Below are 24,514 nucleotides of genomic sequence, written 5' to 3'. Positions count from 1 at the left end.
ACAGGAAAAATGTTTGCAGTTATATAATTATTACATAATAACATTTTTTCTGATTATATGCATATCTTTAAATAATAGAAATTTTTAAAAGGATGGACATAATATCTTTATTTATTTTTATGTGGTGCTGAGAATCGAACCCAGTGCCTTACATGCGTGAGGCAAGCGTTCTACTACTGAGCTATTATTGAGGCTTAAATTGCAAGTGCAAATGTGCAGTTTTTCAAATAAAACAAATTCTTTTTATAACTGCTAGGGGGAAAAATGTGTTTCAAAAACCTAAATATGAGAAAATTTTATCTAAATAGATAGATAAATCTAGGCCAGTAATAGAATTTTTTAATTTCAGAGTTCTTTTCCTCATGCCCTTCATAGATAATTATGGTTAAGATCTAGAGAGATTAAATTACTTCTCAAAAACCACACCACTTTCTATTTAAAGAGGTGACAGCCTGCATATATCACCTGATTACGAGCCCAATATTTATTTATACATTGATTACTCAACTGCATGTTGTGCTCCAACTACAGAGTTGTAGCACCAGGCACTGTCTATGTGTGGGGATAAAGCAGGGAACAAATGAGACAAAAATCTTTCCCTTTGTTATTTTATATTCAGGTTGGAAGAGACACACAATAAACAAGATAAATAAGTAAAATATATGGCATGTTATACGAGGATTAGTCCCTGAGGTGGAAATTACAGAAAGAAGAAGAATAAGGAGTTTAGGTGGAGATTGCAGTTGTGGAGGGGGTTACCTCCAAAAGAAGTGATTAAGGAAGTGAGAGAGCAAATAAGCAGATAGTATGTAAATTAGCTACTTTCTGCATGGCAAACAACTTCAAAACTTCAGTGACTTAAAATAAACTTACTTTTCACTGATGGGTCTGTCGGTTGGCTCCACTAGACTTGGATAGGGTCAACTGGTCTTAGCTTCAGGTTGAGTCCAGTGACATTTCACGTTTCTCATTTTCCTTTGATCAGAGATTATGCAAGGAAAAATCCATTGGTGAAAACCCAGTAAGTGGGACAACCAATCAATATAAGCCTGTTTATAACTACATTTTCTCCTGGCAACCATGTATCATATTACAACCACACCTGATAGCATATTCACTAACATTCCATTAACCGTTATGTCGTATAACGAGGCCCAACATCAACAGATTAGTGAAGTATACTCCATCTATAGTGGGAGATGCCACAAACTTACATGGTAAAGATTGGGGAATATGTATTCCTATTATAGAGGAATAATTGTTATTTCCAACAATCCAACATTCCAGAGTTCACCTTTTGGATATTTAGGGTAGTCAGTTGTACTTCATAGGAGGAAAAGGGACAGGACTTCTCCTTCTTCTAGGAAGTAAGTCTTAAGATAGTTTTATGTCTGTATGTATATGGTTGTTGATATGTTGATTATATACTGATTTTAATATGAATATTTTTCTTAGATAAAAACCAAGAAAAAATATCTGAAAACAAAGAAGGAAAGGAATTCTACCATGGCAAGCTACCAGAGTGCCAGAGAAGAAGTAAGACTTTATTAATGTGGTTGTTAAGAAGTTTTTTTTTTTAAATGAATGCAAGAGAATGGCAAGTTATTTTCTCTTATGCTTCTTATACCACAATTTTATACCAGGAAGGTTGATGATTAAAATTTTGCTCATCCTTGGCAGATGAAAGGCAGGAATTATTAAGGTGCCATATTTAAATTTTGTATTTATTTACCTAACTCTAAAAATATTTGAGGAAGTTTGCAAGATGCATCCATGACAGCAAGAAGAAAAAATTAAAACTAAGAACAACTAAATGGAAATATAGGGGGAAAAATAGTGCTAAAATATTGACTTCTATGTGACAGTATAAGGAGCTCAACAAACCCATTTACCAGCAAAATTGTCAAATACTACGAAAGAAAGAATGAACAAATATCTGGAATGGTTCAACAAATGCAAAAACAAAAAACTATTTAAGGAAATTATTCAGATCCATTGAAAACAGCAAAAGCCTCCCGTATTTTAATTCAGAGTCCTTCCTTCCCCATCTCTCAGCTCAATAAGACAGATTAGCTCAGCCAAGGAAATTGTACCCTTTTTTCCCACAGCCATTAGAAGGCTGCTTTCCCAAGACAGGCAGGATGTCAGTATTTTTATCCTGCCTCCAGCTACCTGTTGCTGAGCTAAGTTCCAGGTAATTACAAACAAAAGGTGGGAGCTCCCTTCTACCCAGACCCTATTCAGGGGATGGAGGTTTTACCTTGAGTGCTACACCACTGAGGATACTTAGACCCTGATCACCTTGCCTTGGCTTGTAAAGTGGTGGTACCATATTAGAGAAAAACAAGTGGAGAGGCCTGTATCCTACTGTGCAGCTCAAAGCAGTGGTAGTAGTCAGAAGACTGCCATTGTCTCTACCCCCAGTCTCATATCCAAGGCTTGAACATTTTTTCTTAGGTAGAAGAACCAGGCCAAAAAACAGATAGCTTCCTAATCTCTTCCCAAAAGAATTGGCTTCAAATGCAACACAGCTTAGGGTTCAAACTTAAGGACATTCTGAAAACCAGAAGAAATATGGTAGAAATCAATTGAGAGAAGATTGGTGGATTCATTGCAGTTGTAAGCTAAACTGACTTGGAGAATAGACAGCCAGGAAGAACACCACTGCCTTCTGCAGCCATGCCCCCCTCCCTACAGTTACCACCTGTCAGTCTATTCCAATCAGGATGCACCTATTAGGTTACAGCTGTGTAATCCAATCATTCCACCTCCAAATATTCCTGCATTAACAGGTACTTTGGGGGAACACCTCATATCCAAACCTTAACATTTTTCCTCACCCAGTGTTAGCATCTGCCATAAATCTACTGGACACCATGAAACTGACACTGGTACTGTCCACAAATCTTATATGTGAGCATTCATTTGTGCACCAATGCATGTCCATATGTGTACATATGCATACAGTTATGTAATTTTATCACATTTATGCTGCAACTATAACCACATTCAAGATACAGAGTTTCCCATCACCACAAGGCTCCCTCATGCCACTACTTTATAGCCATCCTTGTTCCCTTTCTACATAATTTTAACTCCCAGTATGTTAGCTTTTTGACACTGGGGCCAAAATACCTAACAGAAACAACATATAAAATAGGAAAAATTTCTTTCAGCTCACAGTTTCAGAGGTTTCAGTCCATGGTCAGCTGGCGCCTTGCTCTGGGCCTGAGATAAGACACCGTGATGGCAGAGGGCATGGTGGAAGAAAGCTGCGACATGGTGGTGGGAGGACAAAATAAACCTTTCCAGGGCCACCCTGAGTAACCTGCTTACTCCAGCTAGGTCTCACTTCCCAATAGTCCATTCAGCTATTAAATGGATTAATCAACTGATGAGGTCAGAACCAATCATTGCCTCTAAGCCCCACTTCTGAACCTTGCTGTGTTGAGAACCATGCTTCCAACATGAGACTTTGTTGAACATTCCAAATCCAAAACAAAACACCTGGAGACCATCAATCTATTCTAAATTCTAGAATTACATTATTTCAAGAATGCTGTTTGAGTAAAATTTTTAAAATTCTTTGGTAAACAAACCCTGTAATTGTTCTGTGTTATTTGCAGGTGTGTGTAATATCCCAAGGAAATTTATTTAGTTCTCATAAACACAGCCACATAGTGGTTTTTCTCATTTATCCAAGTTATATTTAATGCAAAATATGGTATACTGCTTTATATTGAATGCGCATGTATTTGATTTATTTTTTGTTTGGAGCTTTTAAAAACTGTTTTGAAATCATAATCTATATTTAATGTTGAATATTTTCAGATGTAAAATAATTATCATTTGGCCAAATACTTTTAGAAAGTTGCAGACCATTCTAAATTTGCCCATGATATAATAGGAGTTCATTAGTCACTACCTGGAATTTCTTTTCTAGTTATCATTGACAAAAAGAGTGAACAATTTTTAACTGAGGTAAATGACTGGAATTCAATGTAATCCATGATTCTGAGCTTACTATTTCTTAATCGTTTGCTCATAAGACATCAGTATATTCCTAAAATAATATTAGTAAGTTATTTTTTAAATACTGTAGTTAACTTTATTTTCTACCAAGATACTTTCAGTCATTGATTTTGAAAAGTTTCAGGAAAAATCATTATAAATGACTATGGTTAAGAATCAAAGGTTATGTTTCAAGGATCACTGGCCTAGTGATATTTTTCTGTAGGATGAGTATAATAGTTTATTATGGCTTGCGCCATCATTTCACTAAAGAGATGAGGTTTAGGGCTGGAGCTGTGGCTCAGTAGTGGTAGAGCGCTTGCCTGGCATGTATGAGGCCCTGGCTTTGATCCTCAGCACCACATATAAATAAATAAAATAAACAGATCCATTGACAACTAAAAAATTATTTTAAAAAAAGAGAAAGAGGTTTAAAAATGACACCAAGAGTTCACTGAATGAAGTCTTATTACAAGTGAATTCTCATTAGCCAGACTTTACCACTAGTTTCACCAAATTCTAACAATTACATAATATTGCTAATTTTTGAGTGATTCTCTCTAGAATATATAATTTTATCCCCTCTTAATAATCAGGTTTTGGTTTTTACATTTTCACTCATTTCTATTTAGTGTCAATTTTTGGTTTTGCTGGCAGTCATAAATTATATCAACAAAGAAGTTGACTTTAGATTTTAACTCTATTTTATGTTTTTGTTTGTTTTGTGGGGTTTTGTGGGGTTTTTTTTGAAGTTTTTTATTTTATTTTTTTTTAATTTTTTTATCTTTTGGTCTGGTAGTTGTTGGCCTTGACGACCACAATACTTTTTTTTATTATTATTGGTTGTTTAAAACATTACAAAGCTCTTGACATATCATATTTCATACATTTGATTCAAGTGGGTTATGAACTCCCATTTTTACCCAGTATACAGATTGCAGAATCACATCGGTTACACATCCACATTTTTACATAGTGCCATACTAGTGTCTGTTGTATTCTGCTGCCCTTCCTATCCTCTACTATCCCCCCTCCCCCCTCTCCCCTCCCATCTTCTCTCTCTACCCCATCTACTGTAATTCATTTCTCTCCCTTGTTTTTTTTTCCCCTTTCCTCTCACTTCTTCTTATATGTAATTTTGTATAACATTGAGGGTCTCCTTCCATTTCCATGCAATTTCTCTTCTCTCTCCCTTTCCCTCCCACCTCCCTGTTTAATGTTAATCTTTTTCTCATGTTCTTCCTCTTTGTTCTGTTCTTAATTGCTCTCCTTATATCAAAGAAGACATTTGGCATTTGTTTTTTAGGGATTGGCTAGCTTCACTTAGCATAATCTGATCTTTGACACAGGGTTTTGCTAAGTTGCTCAGGCTGGGATCCATCTCCTGGACTCCAGTGATCATTCTTCCTCAGCCTCCCAATAGCTGGGACATGTCCAGCTTCAACTCTGTGTCGTGGTCTGTTTTCACTGACTAGTTGATATGCATTACATGTTGGCAAAATGTTTTCAATTCCTTCTTTCTTCCTCAAATACTTTTTGAAAATTATTTATAACATCCAAACATACAGATAAAGAAAAAATTTGGAAACATTTAAAACATTTTCATGGTCTCATAATGATTTGAAGACTCAATATTACAGTCACAATTTCAGTATAAGTCTCTTTGAGTACATGTGGGTCATACTGGCACCTCCTTTCAAGATAGAAAGCAGTATCAGATCTTCATGCTCTTCTTTTCTCTGGACTTCTTTATGAGATTCAAAAAAACTATTCTTCATCTGTTGTATATAAGCACAGTTTAGCAATGTTTATAGATTTTCATATAATTTTGTTTGCTTTCATCCATTTCAGTGGTTCTAATTTAATTTAAATAAGCGATGTTATAACCACACTTTTATGTCTCTTTCTCACTATATATGTTCTATATAGAGTGGAAATTTTCTAAACTCCCTTTAGCATTCAAAAAAACAAGATTTTATTTTATTCATTGATGTAAAAGAAGAGTCAAGTTGTAAAAGGTTCAGATTTCTGACATATTTCTGGCCATTTTAAACCTAAAAAATAAAATGAGAAATGTTTTTTAAAAACCTATCATATCATAAATCATATAGGAAATAAATATACCTCACTTTCATGTTTATAATATAGTATTGTCTTCCTTCTGGTTCTCTATTCCATTAGGTTTATGGTAGAGAACATGTACTGCAAAAACACAAAGAATCAAATTCTGATGTGAAAGGTAATGTTCTGCTTCACCTATAAGTGATTGATTCATTTTCTCAACACAGTACTTTTGTGCCACAACTCTGAGGTTGTGGCCGTGTTTGGTGCTAGAGGTATTAAGAAGGATAGGATACCATTTCTTTCCTGCAGGAGCTCATCTTTTAATCAGAGAAGAAAAACAAGTAAACAAGCACCAGGTTACAGGTGCAATGGCAGGATTTTGTACAGATCCCTAGGGAGCAGACAGAGCAGTGGTCAGTTACATGAGAAGACAGAGATTTTTGAGGGATATCCCAAGGTTTTGAAAGGTTTTCCCCAAAGAATATAGAGGGATTTCATGTTTTAAAAACCATATTCTTCTTGAGATCATAGAGGTTGATCTCAGGAGAGAAATTAAATTAATAGACTGTTATTTGCTTCTGCTACAAACCATTGTCTGATGTGAATCATTAACTGATACTCTAGCATCTCTGGTATTTTTTTTATTAATTTCTATTGTATTACCTTTAATTGTGGTCCTTTGGGGAAAAAATATAAGTAATACTTAATTTTATCCAAAATAATTGCTTAATTGTATGTGTATATCTATTAATGTATTATAAATATATACACCATACCTATTTCCAAAAAGGATTTGAAGTAACCTAAGTAAAATATGCATTGCATATATGTATATACCATACTCATATAATATCTATATTCCATATCTATATATCCATTGGAAACAGCAAATTAATTTAAAAGTAGAATTGGAGATAAAAACCACACCAAGGACACCAAGGAGAGAATTAAGTCTATTATAATTAATATAGTTAATTCACTTCAACTTTATTCTTTCTAGTATTTAGCAGTCACACAATTCAGCTTTTTATGTGTAACTTTTATATATGCTTTTTAAAAAATGTGATATCAAAAAGTAGAATACTTGCCTAGCAGGGATGAGGCACTGGTTTCAATCCTCAGCACAGCATAAAAACAAATAAGTAAATAAGGTATTAAAAATATTTTTTAAAGTAGAAATAAAGATAAGTGAAAGAGCCAGGCGCAATGGCACACACCTGTAATCCCAGCGGCTATGGAGGCTGAGAAAGGAGGATTGTGAGTTCAAAGCCAGCCTCAGGAATAGTGAAGCACTAAGCAACTCAGTGAGACCCCGTCTCTAAAGAAAATACAAAATAGGGCTGGGGATGTGTATCAGTGGTTGAGTTCCCCTGAGTTCATTCCCTGGTACCTGCCCTTCCCCGCCCCCTGCAAAAAAAAAAAAAAAATAGATAAGTGAAAGAAAGTAAAAAATCACATTTTAGGATATTTATTTGGGACCTTTTTCTGTATTTATATGCATAAACTTTGTGTAAATGACCCCTGGCATGTTAGGATTTAAGTCAATGCTTCAACATAGGAGAATATGAAATAGTCTTTTTGTTGGTATCCTTTACAATTGTTACCTGATTAATTTTATTTATCTCTCCCCTACTGCATCCTGAATCCTTTGCAATTAAATTTAGGACATCTCAGAATTTTTCTTTTATAAAAATATATTAAAAATCTAAGTAAATGATAAGATACCTCAGTGTTCATGGATAAGAAAATTTAATACTATTAAGGTGTCAGTATTCCCCAATTGACAAATAATGTGCAATCCCTATCAAAATCTTAGTTACACAGAACACTAAAGAAAGGATTGAAGAAAACCTCAGAAGATGGAAAGATCTCCCATGCTCCTGGATAGGCAGAATTAATATTGTCAAAATGGCCATACTACCAAAAGCATTATACAGATTTAATGCAATTCCTATTAAAATCTCAATGACATTCTTCATAGAAATAGAAAAAAGCAATCATAAAATTTATTTGGAAAAATAAGAGACCCAGAATAGCTAAAGCAATCCTTAGCAAGAAAAGTGAAGCAGGAGGAATCACAAAATTATACTATAGAGCTATAGTAACAAAAACAGCATGGTAATTGGCACCAAATAGACTTATAGACCAATGGTACAGAATAGAGGACACAGAGATAAACCCACATAAATACAGTTATCTCATACTAGACAAAGGTACCAAAAACATTCGCTGGAGAAAAGATAGCCTATTCAACAAATGGTGCTGGCAAAATTGGAAATTCATATGTAGTAAAATAAAATTAAACCTTTATTTCTCATCCTGCACAAAATCAACTCAAAGTGGATCAAAGACTTAGGCACTAGAACAGAGACCCTGCACCTAATAGAAGAAAAAAGTAGGCCCAACTCTCTTCATCATTTCAGCTTAAGAACTGAACCCCTCAACAAGACTCCTAATGCACAAGAAGTAAAATCAAGAATCACTAAATGGGATGGATTCAAATTTAAAAACTTCTTCTCCTCAAAGGAAACAATATTGTGAGGAGAGAGCCTACATATTGGGAGAAATCTTTTCCACATGCACCTCCAATAAAACACTAATCTCTAGGATGTATAAAGAACTCAAAAAACTTAAAACTAAAAAACACAAATAACTCAATCAATAAATGGGCTAAGGAACCGAATAGACACTTCACAGAAGAAGAAATACAGTTGATCAACAAATACATTAAAAAGTGTTCAACATCTCTAGCAATTAGAGAAATGCAAATCAAAACTAAGATTTTCTCTCACTCCTGTCAGAATGGCAATCATCAAGAATACAGTCAACAATAAATGTGGTGAGGATATGGGGGAAAAAGGTACACTCATATATGTTGCTGGTGGGACTGCAAATTGGTGCAACCACTATAGAAAGCTGTATAGAGATTCCTCAGAAAACTAGGAATGGAACCACCATTTGACACAGCTATCCCACTCCTTTGTTTATACTCAGAGGACTTAAAATCAGCATACTACAGTAATGCAGCCATGTCAGTGTTTATAGCAGCTCAATTCACAATAGCTAAACTATGGAACCACCCTAGGTATCCTTCAGTAGATGAATGGATAAAGAAAATGTGGTATATATATTCAATGTAATATTACTCAGCTTTAAAGAAGAATGAAATTATGGCATTTGCCAGTAAATGGTAGAGTTGGAGAATATCATGCTAAGAGAAATAAGCCAATCCCAAAAAACCAAAGGCCAAATATTTTCTCTGATATGCAGATGCTAATTCACAATAAGGCAGGGGGTACTAAAGAATAGTGCTACCTTAGATTAGGTAGAGGAAAGTGAAGGGAGGGGAGGGGAGGGGATGTGGGGATAGGAAAGATAATAGAACAAAACAGATATTATTACTTTATATATGTGACTGCATGCCCAATATGATTCTATAACATGTACACTTAGAAAAATGAGAAATTATATCCCATCTATGTATGTTATATCAAAGTGCATAAATGCATTCTACTATCATGCATAACTAACTAAAACAAATTAAAAAGGAAAAAAATCTTAGTTACCTTCTGTGCAGAAACTAACAAAGTCAACCTGAAATTGATATGGAAGTGCAAGGGGCCCAGAATTAATTTTAAAAAAAGAACAACATAGTTCAATAACTAATATTTCCTGATTATAAAACTTGCTAGCAAGCCATAGATATCAAGACAGTGTGTTACTGGCACAGGGTAGACATGTAGATCAGTGAAAGAGACTTGAGAATTGTGTTAGTCAGTTTTAAATTACTTGTGACCAAAATACCCAACAAGAACTACTTAGAAGAGGGAAAGTTTATTCTTGCTCACAATGTCAGAGGTTCAGTCCGTGGTGGGCTGACTCCATTGCTCTGGGCCAAGATGAGGTAGAACGTCTTGATAGAAGGACGTGGTGAATGAGCTCTTCTCTATTCATGGCAGCCAGGAAGCAGAGAGGAAGAAGGGGATACAGGGAAGATACATCCTTTCAGGGTACATCCCCGGTTACCCACCTCCTCCAGCTACACCCTACCTGCCTTGTTACCACTGAATCACTCCAATCAAACTAGAATGACTGAATAGGTTGCAGCTCTCACAATTTAATCATTTTACCTCCAAACATTCCTGCATAACAGGAACTTTGGGGGAACCCTTCATATGCAAACCATAACAGGAATATAGAAATAAACATATATTTATTATCACTGAATTTTCAACAAAGGTATCAAGACAATTTGGTGGGGGAAAATAGTCTTTAATGAAAAGTACTGGGGAAAACTGGATTTCTACATACAAAAGAATAAAATTGGAAATAGTACTTACACCATTAACCAAATTAATTCAAAATGGACCTAAATGTAAGAGCTAAAACTACTCTTAGGAGAAGAAAATATAGACTATTTAAACCATATGTACAGAAACATATGGTTTTTAGCTTCAATGTGAATAAACTTTGAAAATCATCATTTTTGTCCTATAATAAGAAAATATTAAGTACACTGAAAATCAGTGACTTCTTGGATCCATCAGAGAACTGAGGCTTCCAGGAAAAGTACCACCCTGAAATGTCAACAGTTCATTTTTGATTTACCTGTGAATTAACCGTGGTGCTTTATATCAATCTAGTGCCAGTTCAATCTGAATGTGAAAATCAGGTCCAAATTTTCAGATAATGAAAAGAGAATAAGTACAATACCAATATCAGTTCGACCTCAGACATCACCAAAAAAAAAAAAAAAAAACAAAAAAAGGAAGTGGAAGGAGAAAGTTAAATGATTGTGTTATTTTTATGTTCTTTCAACTATAGATAGAAGAATAAAGGATATATATAACTAGCTAACTAGTTAGGGAGATAATTTAGCATATTAGAGCATATAGTGTGATATACAGAATAGAATTTGGACATGTGTGTCAAGGAAGAAATCAAAATGTAATAGCATTGGTTTAGAATACTTAAAATGGAGTTGGGAGGCATAATTAAATCTGATCTCAGACACATCCAGAGCTGAACCTTTGATCTGGGCTGCAGGCATGCCCATCCCCCGATGAGAGTTAGTCATCAGAGTGGACCAAATATTGTTTGTTACCTTCTACTGACCTTTGATAGAATAGACCCAAACTACTCAGAGACTGAGACCACACCCAACTCTTTTTTTACAAGACAGCTTAACCTTTGCCAGCACCATAATTCCTAACAAGTGACTAACAAGTAATTTTTAGCACCGCCCCCCCCCCATGATTTAAAGCTACAAATATAGCCACAGTTTTATAAAATCCTGAAGCAATATTTTTGAGTAACAGTAACTACAATTTTTGTTCCCAAGTGATCATCTTCCCTTTGGCTCCAGTAAACCATTTCTTCTCATAGGAGGTATGTCTTGACTTGTAGGTTGACCTGGGCATCATGGAAGAAAAGAGCTATAAGTACATTGGGAGACTAAATCTCGTAAGTCCAGGATGAGACAAGCAAGAACCAAATTAATGTATTTTCCCTCCCACAAAATACCAATTCTCTATCAAGAATAATAGCTGGTGGGATTGGGGTTTTAGCCTAGTGGCAGAGTGCTTGCCTAGTACTGGCAAGGTTCCGAGTTCTGTCCTCAGCCCTGCAAAAAAAGAGAAAAAAAATAGCTGGTGAATTCACTTGCACATACTACAGAATTAACAGTTATCATCCATTTCCTTTATTGCTTGATGAAACAGAATAAAATGATGTTTCCTGATTCAGAGGTTGCCACTTACATACCCTATGAGTCAACAAAAAGGAAATTCTGATGACAGATGTGCTGGTCTATTATAGTGTAAAGCTCATTTTATCAAATCCTACAACCAAAATGTTTTCGACATTTTACCAAGTAGTGCACTGAATCCTGGTAACAAAAAAGCATTCTCCTGGCTCTTATATATTTTGATTTGAAAAATGGGGTTTGAGACAATCTTCATTTCTATGAATATTTTAATGAAACCAAAGAAAACTTTAAAATATATATGAATATTTTGTCCAAATACAAACTGGTTGTGCTCATCAATCTGCATCGATGGCAATTAATCAGTTAGCTTGCTTTTTACCAAAGAAAATGAAAAGATCTTACCTAACAAATGTCTCCCATCTTGTACTACCAATGGGTGTGATTTGCTAATATGTGACAGTGAGGCTTTCATAACGAAAGTTTTTTGTCACATTTTAGTTTCCTCAAAACATGAAGAAATTTTTTACTTTATAGAAATAAAAGAAGAGAACTTCCTTAGACATGTGTATACAATAGCTATTATTGTTGCCAGCCATTGAGAAGATATCAAAATGTTGTTCTACCGTTAAGTCACATCTTCAAGTGTGATACAGAAGGGAATATCCTTCTCTAATTTGGAAATACTTTGAGGATAAGGATGGAGGAAATAAATATAGTGAAACAATTTACATGCTGTTTCTCCAAACCTGATGGTCTTTGAAGAGGTTTTAAAGAGCCAAGAAAATAAACTTACTGTATCTAAGTTGATCATTATCATGTCCTGGTTGTGACAAAAGCTTATATGGTTAAAAAAAAAATGACTTGTTGGGGGGAAATAAGTCTAAGACCTCAAAAAAACTGTCACTGGAAAGGATCATACAAATTAAGCACTAAAACTGTAATTTATTTGGGATACTCATTTAAGTTCAAATTATCTCATTCTTTAAAAAAAAAAAGGTTTTTCCCTGAGAAAGAAAAATTTAACTTCTGATGACAGTCAGTGAGTTTACCAATCAGTTGAGAGTCCTTTTGCTCAATTCAGACAGAAATCACAAATAGGCAGAGTGCAGCTCCCTAGGACTTAGCAACTCTGAGCTTTGAGGGTTAGCAACTCTCAGTTCTTTTAGCAGCTCTCCCCTTTGACTTTCTGGCAGCTGGAGCTTACAGCTTATAGTTCCTTCTGCAGCTGGAATTAACAGCTCTCCCAGAAGCTTTTCCTGCAGCTCTCAGCAGCTAGCTGTCCTCAGCATTACCGACTCTGGCTACTGGCAGATTTTAGTGCTAGCAAACGTTTAGTGCAACCATCTTAGCCCATTCTATTTGAGATAAAAATCGTGGATAGGCAAAACAAAATCATTCAAAAGAGACTTTATTAGGACCTTTACTACAACATAAGGAAAATAGTACATAGACCTATCCTATAATGGGAAAGAGAAGGTTGCTTATACAGACAAAAACTGTGGGCTCATGAATGCACATAGCAATCCCAGAATTTCTGGTTAGTTTTAGATAGGGAAGGGCCTTCTCACAGAATAGAATGGGGACACTTGACCCAGCTGCAGAAAGGTACGGTCATTCAGAGAGTCTGTGGGGGCATAGTCGTCTGGGATGGACTCACTATTAAAACTTGCATGATTAAGGAAAAAGTCTTCAGAACAAGTTGTGGAAGTCTGATGTAGCTGCAGCCTGCTACAAGGTATTTGGAGCAGCCATAGCTGTCAAAATGAAAGAAAAGTCAGAAGTATTTCTTGGAAAGCATCAGGTCCTTCTTTCTCAAATGTACTTCAAGGTGTCTAAAACAAATGGACATTTTAGATACAGACATCTGTGTGATAGACAGACACAAAGTGCCTGAACAACAAACAGCTAATCTGCAAAAGCACATCTGAAGATACAAAACAAATTGACATTGAAACTCCTGCTGTTAGTAATAAGTAAGATCCGAAGTATTGCATGCTCAAAACATTGTTGTTTACACTATATCTAACTTGATGTCATTACCATGGACTGGCCAGTATCAGTCTAGTATGGGCTGGATAAGAGCAGGACTACAAAGCCAAAAGGAATTTGATAGCCAGGTGCAGTGGCACGTGCCTAAAATCCCAGCAGCTCGGGAGGCTGAGGCAAAAGGATCACAAGTTCAAAGCCAGCCCTGGCAATTGAGCAAGGCCCTAAAAGCAACTAAGTGAGACCCTGTCTCAAAATAATTTTTGTGGGGGAGAGAGGAGTATACCCGGGATTAACTAAGGGGCACTCAATGACTGAGCCACATCTGTATTTTATTTAGACAGGATCTCATTGGGTTGCTTAGCACCTCACTTTTTTTTTAAGAGAGAGAGAGAATTTTTAAATATTTATTTTTTAATTTTTGGTGGACACAACATCTTTATTTTTATGTGGTGCTGAGGATTGAACCCAGTGCCCCACGCATGCCAGGCAAGCGCGTTACCACTTGAGCCACATCCCAAGCCCCAGCACCTCACTTTTGCGGAGGCTGGCTTTGAACTCTCAATATCCCTGCCTCAGCCTCCCAAGCCCCTGGGATTACAATTGTATGCCACTGTGACCAGCTCAAAATAACATTTTTTTAAAGGGCTGGTGATATTGCTTAGTGGTTAAGCACCCCCAGGTTCATGTACCAAAAACAAAAAGCAAAATAAATTGATTAATTAAGGAATTTGATGTTTGTGTGGATTCCATTTTACCACTACATAAAAGAAAGAAATTATATTCTAAAGGCTATATGTAGCTAAGAGAGGTATTCTTGGAAAATGAAACAGCAAAAACATTCTGCTGTATCATGGGAAAGAAAAAAATGTCACTGTTAATTTTTATTCAATATAGATGATATCTATTTAATTAGTCTCCATAGATTCACATTCAACTTTTTAAAGATTATACAATTCTATAGCCTATAAAATTTAAATATCTGATAGAGTTAAATTCTATAGCAGAGGAAAGGAGAGAAACTTTGTAAAATATTCTACTTTCTCATACATATTATTTGTTTAACATATTATTTGTTAATAACAACTAACTGCCTTTTACCTAGTTATATTGTTTTGCTTAAATAATAGTGGGTATTAGCAAAGCAAATAATATAGAATGATATATAAATTTGAATACCTGTTTTATCTTAAAATAATAAAGTACTGTGTATAGTTATTTATTACATTAATGTACTAAATTAAATTGTGAGAGGTCTGGTATGTCTGTGTCCTGAATTGGCTCTCTAAAAGGTTGGCCTCATTAGTGAACGTGAACATGTAGATAATCTTCATAGATCCAATCATACTTAATTCTGAATTGTTAGACAGTTATTAGTTAGGTATTTCTACCGTTTGCTATTCTCTGGAAACTGTTTAATCAAAAGGCTTCCAGAGGAAATATGTACTTTTATCTTTTATATATCTGAATGAAACAATAGTGGATTAATTGAAAATAATCTCAATTAAGCAAGCATTAACCATGTAAATGAAATGACAAAAAAAACTATTGTATTTTGTTGATCTTAATACCTAAGCAGATATTTTATGGTATATTCTCTTTTACAGTGAAAATACCTGGACAAGCTCCTTCTTGGCTTCTAAAAAAATATTTAAGGTAGGAAAACTATACTTGATTCCTTCTACCTAACTATCTTACTCATTTTCCTCTTTCTTATAAAATTTTGGTTTTGAATTAAAGCAACAGGTTAAAGTGACTTTCCGATAGCCATTGCTAATTGAATATCTCCTTATATTCAACACAGTATCTATGACTAGGTCATTTTCACATATATATGCACATATGTATACACACACACACATACATATACATATATACACACACACACACCCATAAGATGGGTACTTTGAAGGTTTCTAAGATTTCAATATTGCCAAGCTGTCCTTAATAGTTGCCTTAAATTCTATAGACATTTATTTTTATGCACTCATTATTTGCAGTGTCTGAGTTTCTCTTTTAAAACCAATATCTCTGACATAAGTTAATTATTTAGAGCTTTAGAAAGAATGAATAATAATCAAATGTTTTACTCTGTATAGTGGCAATTGGAGCATTGGTCACTGAGGCAAAAACTAGTACCCAAAAACTGAAAGAGGAATAGAAAGGGAATTCAGAGATTACATAAACCAACTTTGTAGTTTTGTGTGTACCAGCAATTATTCTATCTATTACCCTTGGCAAGTTTCCCTGACCTTTAGAATAATGATATAAACAAATATCTAGATAGTGAAATAGGTAGTCATAGATAAGCATTTGAAAATCGCCTGAATTTTCACAACAGAGTGACCATGACCATGGTATGTTCTTTCTCCTTTCCTTGGTTTCTCCTCTAAGAACTTGGTTTCTGCTAAATAAAATAGGTTTTAAGGAAAAACAGAGACTTGTCCCAAAGATGCCTTACATATTCTAAGACCAATATATAAGGCACCTTTTGGCATATCCATAATTGTATATAAAATTAATTCTTTTACACTAAGATTTAATTTTTAAAAATATCATTTATCATATCTTTATCATACTCTATGAAAATAAATTGAATGATACATTAAGATACGAGAAAAAGTACTATAGATAGAAGGTATGACTTCTAGATTTTCCTCTGCCTCCTGTTATCTGGGTGATCTTGAGCAAATACTTTAACCCTTTTGATCTCCCTTATGTAAGATTAGATATATACATGTCTATATATATATATATATATATATATATATATATATATGTATATATACACACACACTTTGCATATTCTGGGGTATAATATGCCAATAGAACATGGCAGTACATTACTCTTGAGTGGGTAGTTTGCTGTTTGAAATTGAGATCACAGAACCCAATTTCTTTCAGCTCCCAAAATATGATTCAGAGTTTTAGCAGAGACAATCGAAGATATTTTCTAGAAACCTGTGAGAGGCCAATCCAGGAAATAATTCAGCCCCTGGGAAATCGTTTATATGAAAACTGTTTCAGAGTGACATCCTTGAAGTTTCCTAGGAGCCAACAAACATCAAGTTGGATTGAGAAGACAAGGATACGAAAAGGTTTTTTAAAAATTATTATTTAGTATTTTAATCAATATAAAGATGATTTATACTATATTTTCATTAGTAAATTTATGAAACCTGGATTATGGAAACTGCTTGGTAAACAGAATGGATTAATAACCATTTTTGTCCTGTCCCTGAAAATACTTGCCTTATTTAATCTTCATATGAGTTAAATCTAGAAGAAAAAAATTTCAGTTTAATACAGCCTTGAAAAAAATTTTAATTATCTTATTTGCAATAGCTCCCTGCTATTGATACCTTTCATCCTCACTTTTCCCCCATAGGGATTTTTTTTAATGCCACCACCATATTCTGGTAGCTTTTGCTTTCCAGACCTGGAATTTTTCATTGGAAATCACCTTTATTCATGTCTCTTTAGAGTATCCCTATACTAATTGAAGACAATTGTAGTTCACAGTTTCTGTCTTGAGATGTGTCTATTCTAAAGCACCCCTATAAAGGGACAGAGAAGATTGGCCTTGTCCTAAGTCTATCATGGTAATTCATGCTAGTTTAAGTTAGTAAAGCTAAAGTCAAATTCACCTACATTATTCATCCAGGTGAATCTAAAAATTATTATGCTGAATGAAAAGTCCAGATACATAATGGAAAAATGCTATATGATTTCATTTATATGTAAGCAAGTTAACCTATAGAGGAAAAAAAAAACAGATAAAAGGTTCCTGGAGTAGAGAATGAATGGGAAATTTGATGCACAAGGAACCTTTTAGGGACAGTCTATACTAGATCCTGGCTGTGATGATGGTTTCACAGATGTTTACGAATTGAAACCTCATGTTTTTGAGCCACACAATTAGCAGGATTGAGTTATTATCTGCTGATTGGGGAGGGGGGAGTAAGAATGGAGCAGCAATTCAATTTGGACATGTTGCATTTGAAATGTCTGTTAGATATTCAGTTGCACTATTGAATAGGCAGAAGGATATGAGTCTGAAGTTCAGAGAGAGACCTAGAATGGGGATAAATTTGGGAATTTTCAGCATATAGATACTATTTTAGGATAGATGCTGGATGGAATTCATAAGGAAATAGTTATAGAGATAGAAAAGGGTTAAGGACCAAGTCCCCAGGGAGCCCCTACATTAATGGGTCAGGAGAAGAACAGGAACAACAAAGACTACTTTGGGGTATGAGGTAGGATTTGAGGAATTCATAGAATGTGTTATTCTAGAAGCCAAATGAGAATCTGAGTCTGAGGCTTCTGACTGGTCAACTGCAAAGGATTGACTATTGAATTTACAGCACTGAGGTTCTTGGAGATCTTAATCAGAGAAATTTCAGTACAATGATGGAGGTGCCAATTCTAATTAAAGTGTATTTTAGAACAGGAAGAGAGGAACTGGATGGAGACTAGTGGTATTTGTATGATTCTGCTAAAAAAAGGAAAGTTATTTGTCCACTTTGGAAGGTTTTTTGCTGTTGTTGTTCCCCATTGCCTCCACGGCTGTGCCTAATTAGCCTTATCCAGTCTTTCCTGAAATTAGCATCTCATCCTTTCTTGACTATTTTATGGACACATGTCTAATAAAATTCTACAATACTCTTTAACATTAAGTCAATTTCATAGAGAGCTATCTTATCTTTGTATTGCCTCCCACTTTTCTAGTAATATATGCATATAAGACTATGTATTTTCCTCTAAAATATTATGTCTTCATTATCACTCTGTTTCTTACAGAAGGATGTTTGTTTTTCCCCATTATTGAACTTGTTAAGGAGGAAATGTCATGGATTGCTGTCAGAGATTAACAAAGAACCCAGTTAGATTTTAGTTCTGGAAGAGTTTATATTTAGTGATAAGATATAATACAAAAACAGAATTTCGGCTGCCAGGAGAGCATGGAGGAGGAGTAAATTCATGACAAATCCTGCAGATAGTTTTAGACCTAAGTCATTTCTCTTTGAACTTGGGAAACACAAATGTGACACCCTTGCAGTAGCCACTTTTCTACTCAACTAGACCCCAGAAGCTGGCAGAAAGTCACGGCACTCCAAGAATCTTGTCTGTTTTTTTGGAACGTGCTTCACCTACACAGACTTTCTTGTTATTTTAGCTGTCTATAACCATGTCCTCTAGTGCCATCAATGAAATCTAAATGTTGATCAATCCTAACAGGAAAACACATTATTGAAGCTGAGTAATGGATTTAAAGAGAGTTACCTATATATACTATTCTACGTAGGGGGGATATTGAAATTTTTTTAAAAAGAAGTCCACAGTATATTTCCACAGTTTTCAATGACCTGTTCTCACCTTAACCCTCTATCTGTATTTTAGAGTATGTCTGTAGATTGTTTCTGGGGTCCCTTTGTTTACTTAGTAGGAATACTGCTTTTTCTTAGGAAAGATTTTTTTTTAAATCAACCCATAGGAGTTTTACCTGATCCATATGCACTGAATTTAACAGAAATGCCTTCAAGTTTATAACATATGGAAACCCATCCCGACTGTTTTCTCATGGTAGACTGTTCCCCCTTTTTCATATTCTATCTCAATGGGAGACTGAGACAGGAATAATCAGATACCTGTGGTCACATCATATCTCTCAGAAAGTTAAAATCTGGACATGTGTGAATACGCAGAGCTGGGCAGATAGGGGAGCTATATTGACCCAATTCCAAATGTAGGAATATAATTTACATTCCAGCTCTTGAAACCTCATCCACATCTCTAGCACATTTTCTCCATTCCTTTGGTCTAATTTCCTTCACTCCAACCATGCTCTTATCAGTGTCTTTAAAATTGTTTGCCTTTAATAAGTAATAAGTAATAATTTAATAATTTAATAAGTAATTATTGAATAAATACAACTCATATATCTATTCATATTTTTCTGGTTGATCCCCAGATCTTCATCACAACTTAAAAAGCAAAGGTAAAGAATGTACACCTGTCCAAAGTAAGAAGAGTGGCATAAACTGGACAGATGATGAAAAAAGAATCTACAGGGATAAAAGAATAGCTCAAACTCAAGAAATATTGCATTATTTGCTCCCTATCATGGAAACCCAAAAACCCATGGAAAACACTCAGATAAAACAGTTATTCAATTCAAGAAGCAACTTCCAAATCCAACATCAGTAAGTCCATACAGTATTATCATTTGTAGCTTTTTTTTTTTTTAGGTGGTGTTAGGAATCAAACCAAGGGCCTTGTGTATGCTAAGCAAGTGCTATACCCCAGAGCCACATCCTGTTCCTAAATATTTAATACATTCATTTATAAGGAAGCAAGGCAGATTAGTTCATTATTCTAAGCAACAATCCTGGATAAATAAATAGTCTTTGGAAAATGATATCAGCTACACCACATTTGACAAAGGGACAAAGAAAACACCAGGTATGTGAAGTTCTAAGTTATCAGGTCTTATTTGACTGGTTATTTGTATGAAATTACTCATTAATTTGCATCTGTGAATAAAGTATACATAAATTATATGTAATCATATCCTGACTTGAAATTTTTCAGGTGTTTTTAAATAATTCTTATTCATTATAGTTCTTGAAACTGTAACCAGACCAATCAGACAAGAGAAAGAGATTGAAAATGATACAAATAGGAAAAGTCAAATTATCTGTTTGCTGATGACATGATCCGACATCTAGAAGACCCCAAAAAACTCCACCATAGGACTTATAGAGATGATAAGTAAATTCAGCAATGTGTCACACAAGATAATAGGTAGCAAAATCTGAATTCAAACCCAGGCAGACATTCTGATTCCAGAGTTCTTCTGAACTTTATCATTATGCTTTGCTTTTCTCTTTAAACATAAGTGAAAATCAGGACCAATATACCAAATACACAAAGAATACCTATAAGTCATTTAGAAAATAATGGGTATTTTAATGTAAAAAGGGGCAAAGGCTCTGAATGAGGAATTCACAAGAGAAAAAACACAGAAAATGAACATTTATAAATGTTTGATCTCACTAAAATCTAAAAAGTGCAGATTAATACAATGATGAAATACCATTTTTACTTCTCAGCAGACAAATTTATTCATTGATTTCGTGAATATAAACAGAGTTTCTGGAAGGCAATCCAACTAATATAAGTGGAAAATCCTTAGTTTCATTTCCTTTTCAATCCTTCACATTCCTTTCTCTTTTTTTTCCTTTATGTAGTGCTAAGGATTAAACCTAGGGCCTCACACATGCTAACCACATGCTCTTTAACTCAGCTCCCATACATCCATTTTGACTAAAAAAATTCACTTTTAGAAATTGTAACCTGTAATTTTAGACCTGTAAGCCTAAATAAGGTCTAAAAGGCTTATATGGTGTGATACATGTGTTCAGTGTTGTCAAGAGAAGTCAAAAATAGAGATATGAATTAAATGCCCAAGAAAATTGCTTAAATAAATTATGGTACATTCATAAAATGAAATATTATATAGCTATTTAGTATCATACAGAATATTTAATTAATTAGCATGGAATGATGTTCCCAATAAGTAAGTGAATGAAATAGGATCTATAAATCAGATAAATACAGATTTGGTATGGTTGCATTTATATGTATGTGCACATTCAAACACATACACACCTACAAAAAGGCTCTGGGATCACATATTCCCATCAATGATTATCTCCTGATAACTAAAGTGGTTTTAGGGTATGGTAGTCTTCTTTCAGTTGCTTTCCCCTAAATGTTTATTAATGGGTATTTTTTATGTAATCAATAAGATTATTAAACTGGGAAATTGAGGGAAGTTTCTAGTGTAATGGGTAGCAATCATCTTGGGGAAGGATGCCTGACAGGAATGGAGTCCAATAGGTCAGCTAATATGAGGTAAGCAAATTGTAGTGTTGGCCCAGGCAAACAAGGAATCGAACAGGATAATATCAGCAAAATCACAAATTAGGAAACTAATAGCAAAAATACAACACATTTGAGCAAAGAGGCCAAGAAGCTGAGAATCTAGAGGTGGGCAAGGGGTCTGGGTGACAATTAGAACATAACTTGATTTTTAGCTGTATCTTTCATAAGAGATTCATTATGTACTTTGAACCCAGAAAGGCACTCAGTGTGTATTAGCCTGAGCCTGAAGATATAGACAAATACGAGGATGTATTAAGACCTCTCCGTTTATGCATATCAGAAACCAATTCAAACTAGCTTAATTAAAAAACATAAAGGAGGACCGCCAAAAAAAAACTAAAAAAAAAAAATATTAAAAAATTCTCTCTCTTAAAAAAAATAAAGTTCTAAACCCACTTATTAAAAAAAAAACATAAAGGAAGGGTGAAAGGGAAGAATTCCAAGAAAATACTAGGCTATTCATAGGAAGAAAAGGAGAGGAATTCATCCAGGCTTCAGAACGTGGGTAGAACTGGGAGAGGAAAACTACCCAGGGCTCTTTATCCATCTACAGTCTAGTTTTCCCTCTCTAGAAGAAGGAGTACACAACGGTCAGCTCACAAATTTGCATCCCGTAGCAATTTGACTTATAAGATTAACTCGCTATCACTCATTCCCACTTCTAAATTATACGGAGAGAGAATCTGATTGGCAACCATGTCAGTGGATAGAGATCACATAGTTACATACGTGGTTGTTGGAAACCCTACCCTTGTGGACCTAGAGAGAGTCCCCTGAGAAGGGGAAATTGTGTCTGGGGTGGACATCCCCAAAAGTATCTACTTTAGGTTTACATGGAAATATAAAAAGCAGGAAAGCTGCAAATAAGACCATACTTAGCAAAGAGATTCTCAATGTATATTTAAACATTATCAAGCTGATAATCTTTTGCTTTTATAATTTTGGAGTTTGTTCTCTGATCTATATATTCTCTATTTAACTTGCTCGTCATTTTTACATAGTATTATCTACAGAAAATGATTACAAGATAAAGAAAGTATAAGTAAAGAATGAAAAGATCACACCTTTACTAAATTATCTTGGACATGAATCTAAGTTTGGACTAGATAGATACTAGTTAATGTGTTGCTACAGCTTGCAAAATTACATACTGAAGCATTTGACATCTGGTTGTAATTATAGAACTTGAACATAAATTGTTCTGCTCTTCAGCCAAAATAAATAAGGTCTAGGTGGATTACTAATCAACAGCATGTTAGCAAGATGATTTATATCTGTTAAATTTATGTTGAGTCAAACACTGATCAGAATTCAGATATGGAAGAATAAATTTCATGTTTTGCATCCCATTTGGCAATAATGAAAATTCTTGAGAAAGATTATATAAATCAGAAGGTAGTTGGAGAGATTTCACTGCAGATGAAATAGACACATTATTCCAGTTCTTCTTACTAAAAACAATTAAAACCCTCAGATATTACATCTAAAACAAATATAAGACAACTCTGAATGGTTGAAAAAAAGGAAGGAGAGTTGCTTGGGACTTCAGGAACCAAGTAATAACCCTGCGATCTGGGTTTCCTTTTTGCCTCATGTATTCAAGGTTTGAAGCTGAATAAGACTGCAATCTGGAAACACCAACAGGCACAGACACATGCACAAAACTCCCATAGAAGCCTAAACTATATAACCAAAGAGCCAGGAAAGTGACAGCTAACTCAATAGAAAACTCTTAAGACAATAAGTTTTTCTACTCCAGACAAACACCACTGATAAACAGTGGTCACACTGCCATCAATGTAGGTAGAAGCCATGTGAAAGGTGTAGACTCCTACTCCTTTGAGGTATAACACCCCACTTAGGGTGGGATTTTAAAAGGTCGAGTAGAAGCCAAAAACTTTACTCCACTGGCCTATAAAGAGCCTCTTCCCAGTAGGTATCACTGGAAACCACTAAGGATCCTGGACTTCCACCCACTGGACAGAAGTGAGGTGCTCTTCTGCTCCCCATTGGGCTAGTATCAGAAGGGGCCTTTGTACCAAGACCCAGCAGCAATGAAGCAACTCCCGTCACTGTCAGCACAGGCAGCACAGAGGTTGGAACTTCTACACCTGTTCAACAGAAATTAGGAGCCTCTTCCCTCTGACATCAGCAGAGCCCAAGTGGGGACCTGGACTTCTGCTTCCATCTAGTGGTAATGGGATCTTATCACCCCACTTCTCTTACTGGCACAGAGTCAAAAGTCTAGCTAAATAAAGTTTAAATAAGATCCAGAGTCTTATGATATGAAAATGTCCATGGTTTAATCAGGAATAAACCATCATTTTAAGTACCAGGAAGATCCAACACTAATTTTAAAAAGACAATTAATCTTAAGAAGACAATTAGCTGATATACCAATGTTTTAGTCAGCTTTTTTGCTGCTGTGACTAAAGGACCCAACCAGAACAATTTTAGAGGAGGAAAAGTTTATTTGGGGACTCACAGTTTCAGAGGTCTTAGTTCATAGAAGGCCAGCTCTATTCCTCCAGGTTCGAGGTGAGGTGGAACATGATGAAGAGTGTGGCAGAGGCTTACATGGTGATCATGAAGTAGAGTCCACTCGCCAGATACAAATATATACTCAAAGCCATGCCCCAATTCCCACCTTCTCCAACCACACCCTACCACTTCAGTTTCCACACATATTAATCCCTACAAGGGGATTAAATCACTGATGGGTTAAGACTCTCACAACCCAATCATTTCTCCTCTGAACCTTCTTGTACTGTCTCACACAGGAGCTTTTGGGGGATA

General features: G+C 35.1%; 1 protein-coding gene across 1 annotated transcript in view; it reads left to right on the top strand.

Annotated features, from left to right (window-relative positions):
* Window positions 1-24,514, top strand: part of Agbl3 (AGBL carboxypeptidase 3) — a 71,428-nt gene that overhangs the window by 36,746 nt on the left and 10,168 nt on the right. Inside the window, exons 12-16 of the mRNA XM_026379911.2 lie at window positions 1,456-1,536; window positions 6,193-6,250; window positions 13,462-13,555; window positions 16,673-16,866; window positions 19,743-19,974. Of these exons, the coding sequence (XP_026235696.2) occupies window positions 1,456-1,536; window positions 6,193-6,250; window positions 13,462-13,555; window positions 16,673-16,866; window positions 19,743-19,974 (659 nt within the window). The remainder of the gene's footprint in view (window positions 1-1,455; window positions 1,537-6,192; window positions 6,251-13,461; window positions 13,556-16,672; window positions 16,867-19,742; window positions 19,975-24,514) is intronic.

The sequence above is a fragment of the Urocitellus parryii genome, chromosome 3, assembly GCF_045843805.1.
Source record: "Urocitellus parryii isolate mUroPar1 chromosome 3, mUroPar1.hap1, whole genome shotgun sequence".
NCBI classification, from domain to species: Eukaryota; Metazoa; Chordata; class Mammalia; order Rodentia; family Sciuridae; genus Urocitellus; species Urocitellus parryii.
The sequence above is the reverse complement of the archived record's forward strand: the minus strand, read 5'-3'. Positions and strand labels throughout refer to the sequence as shown.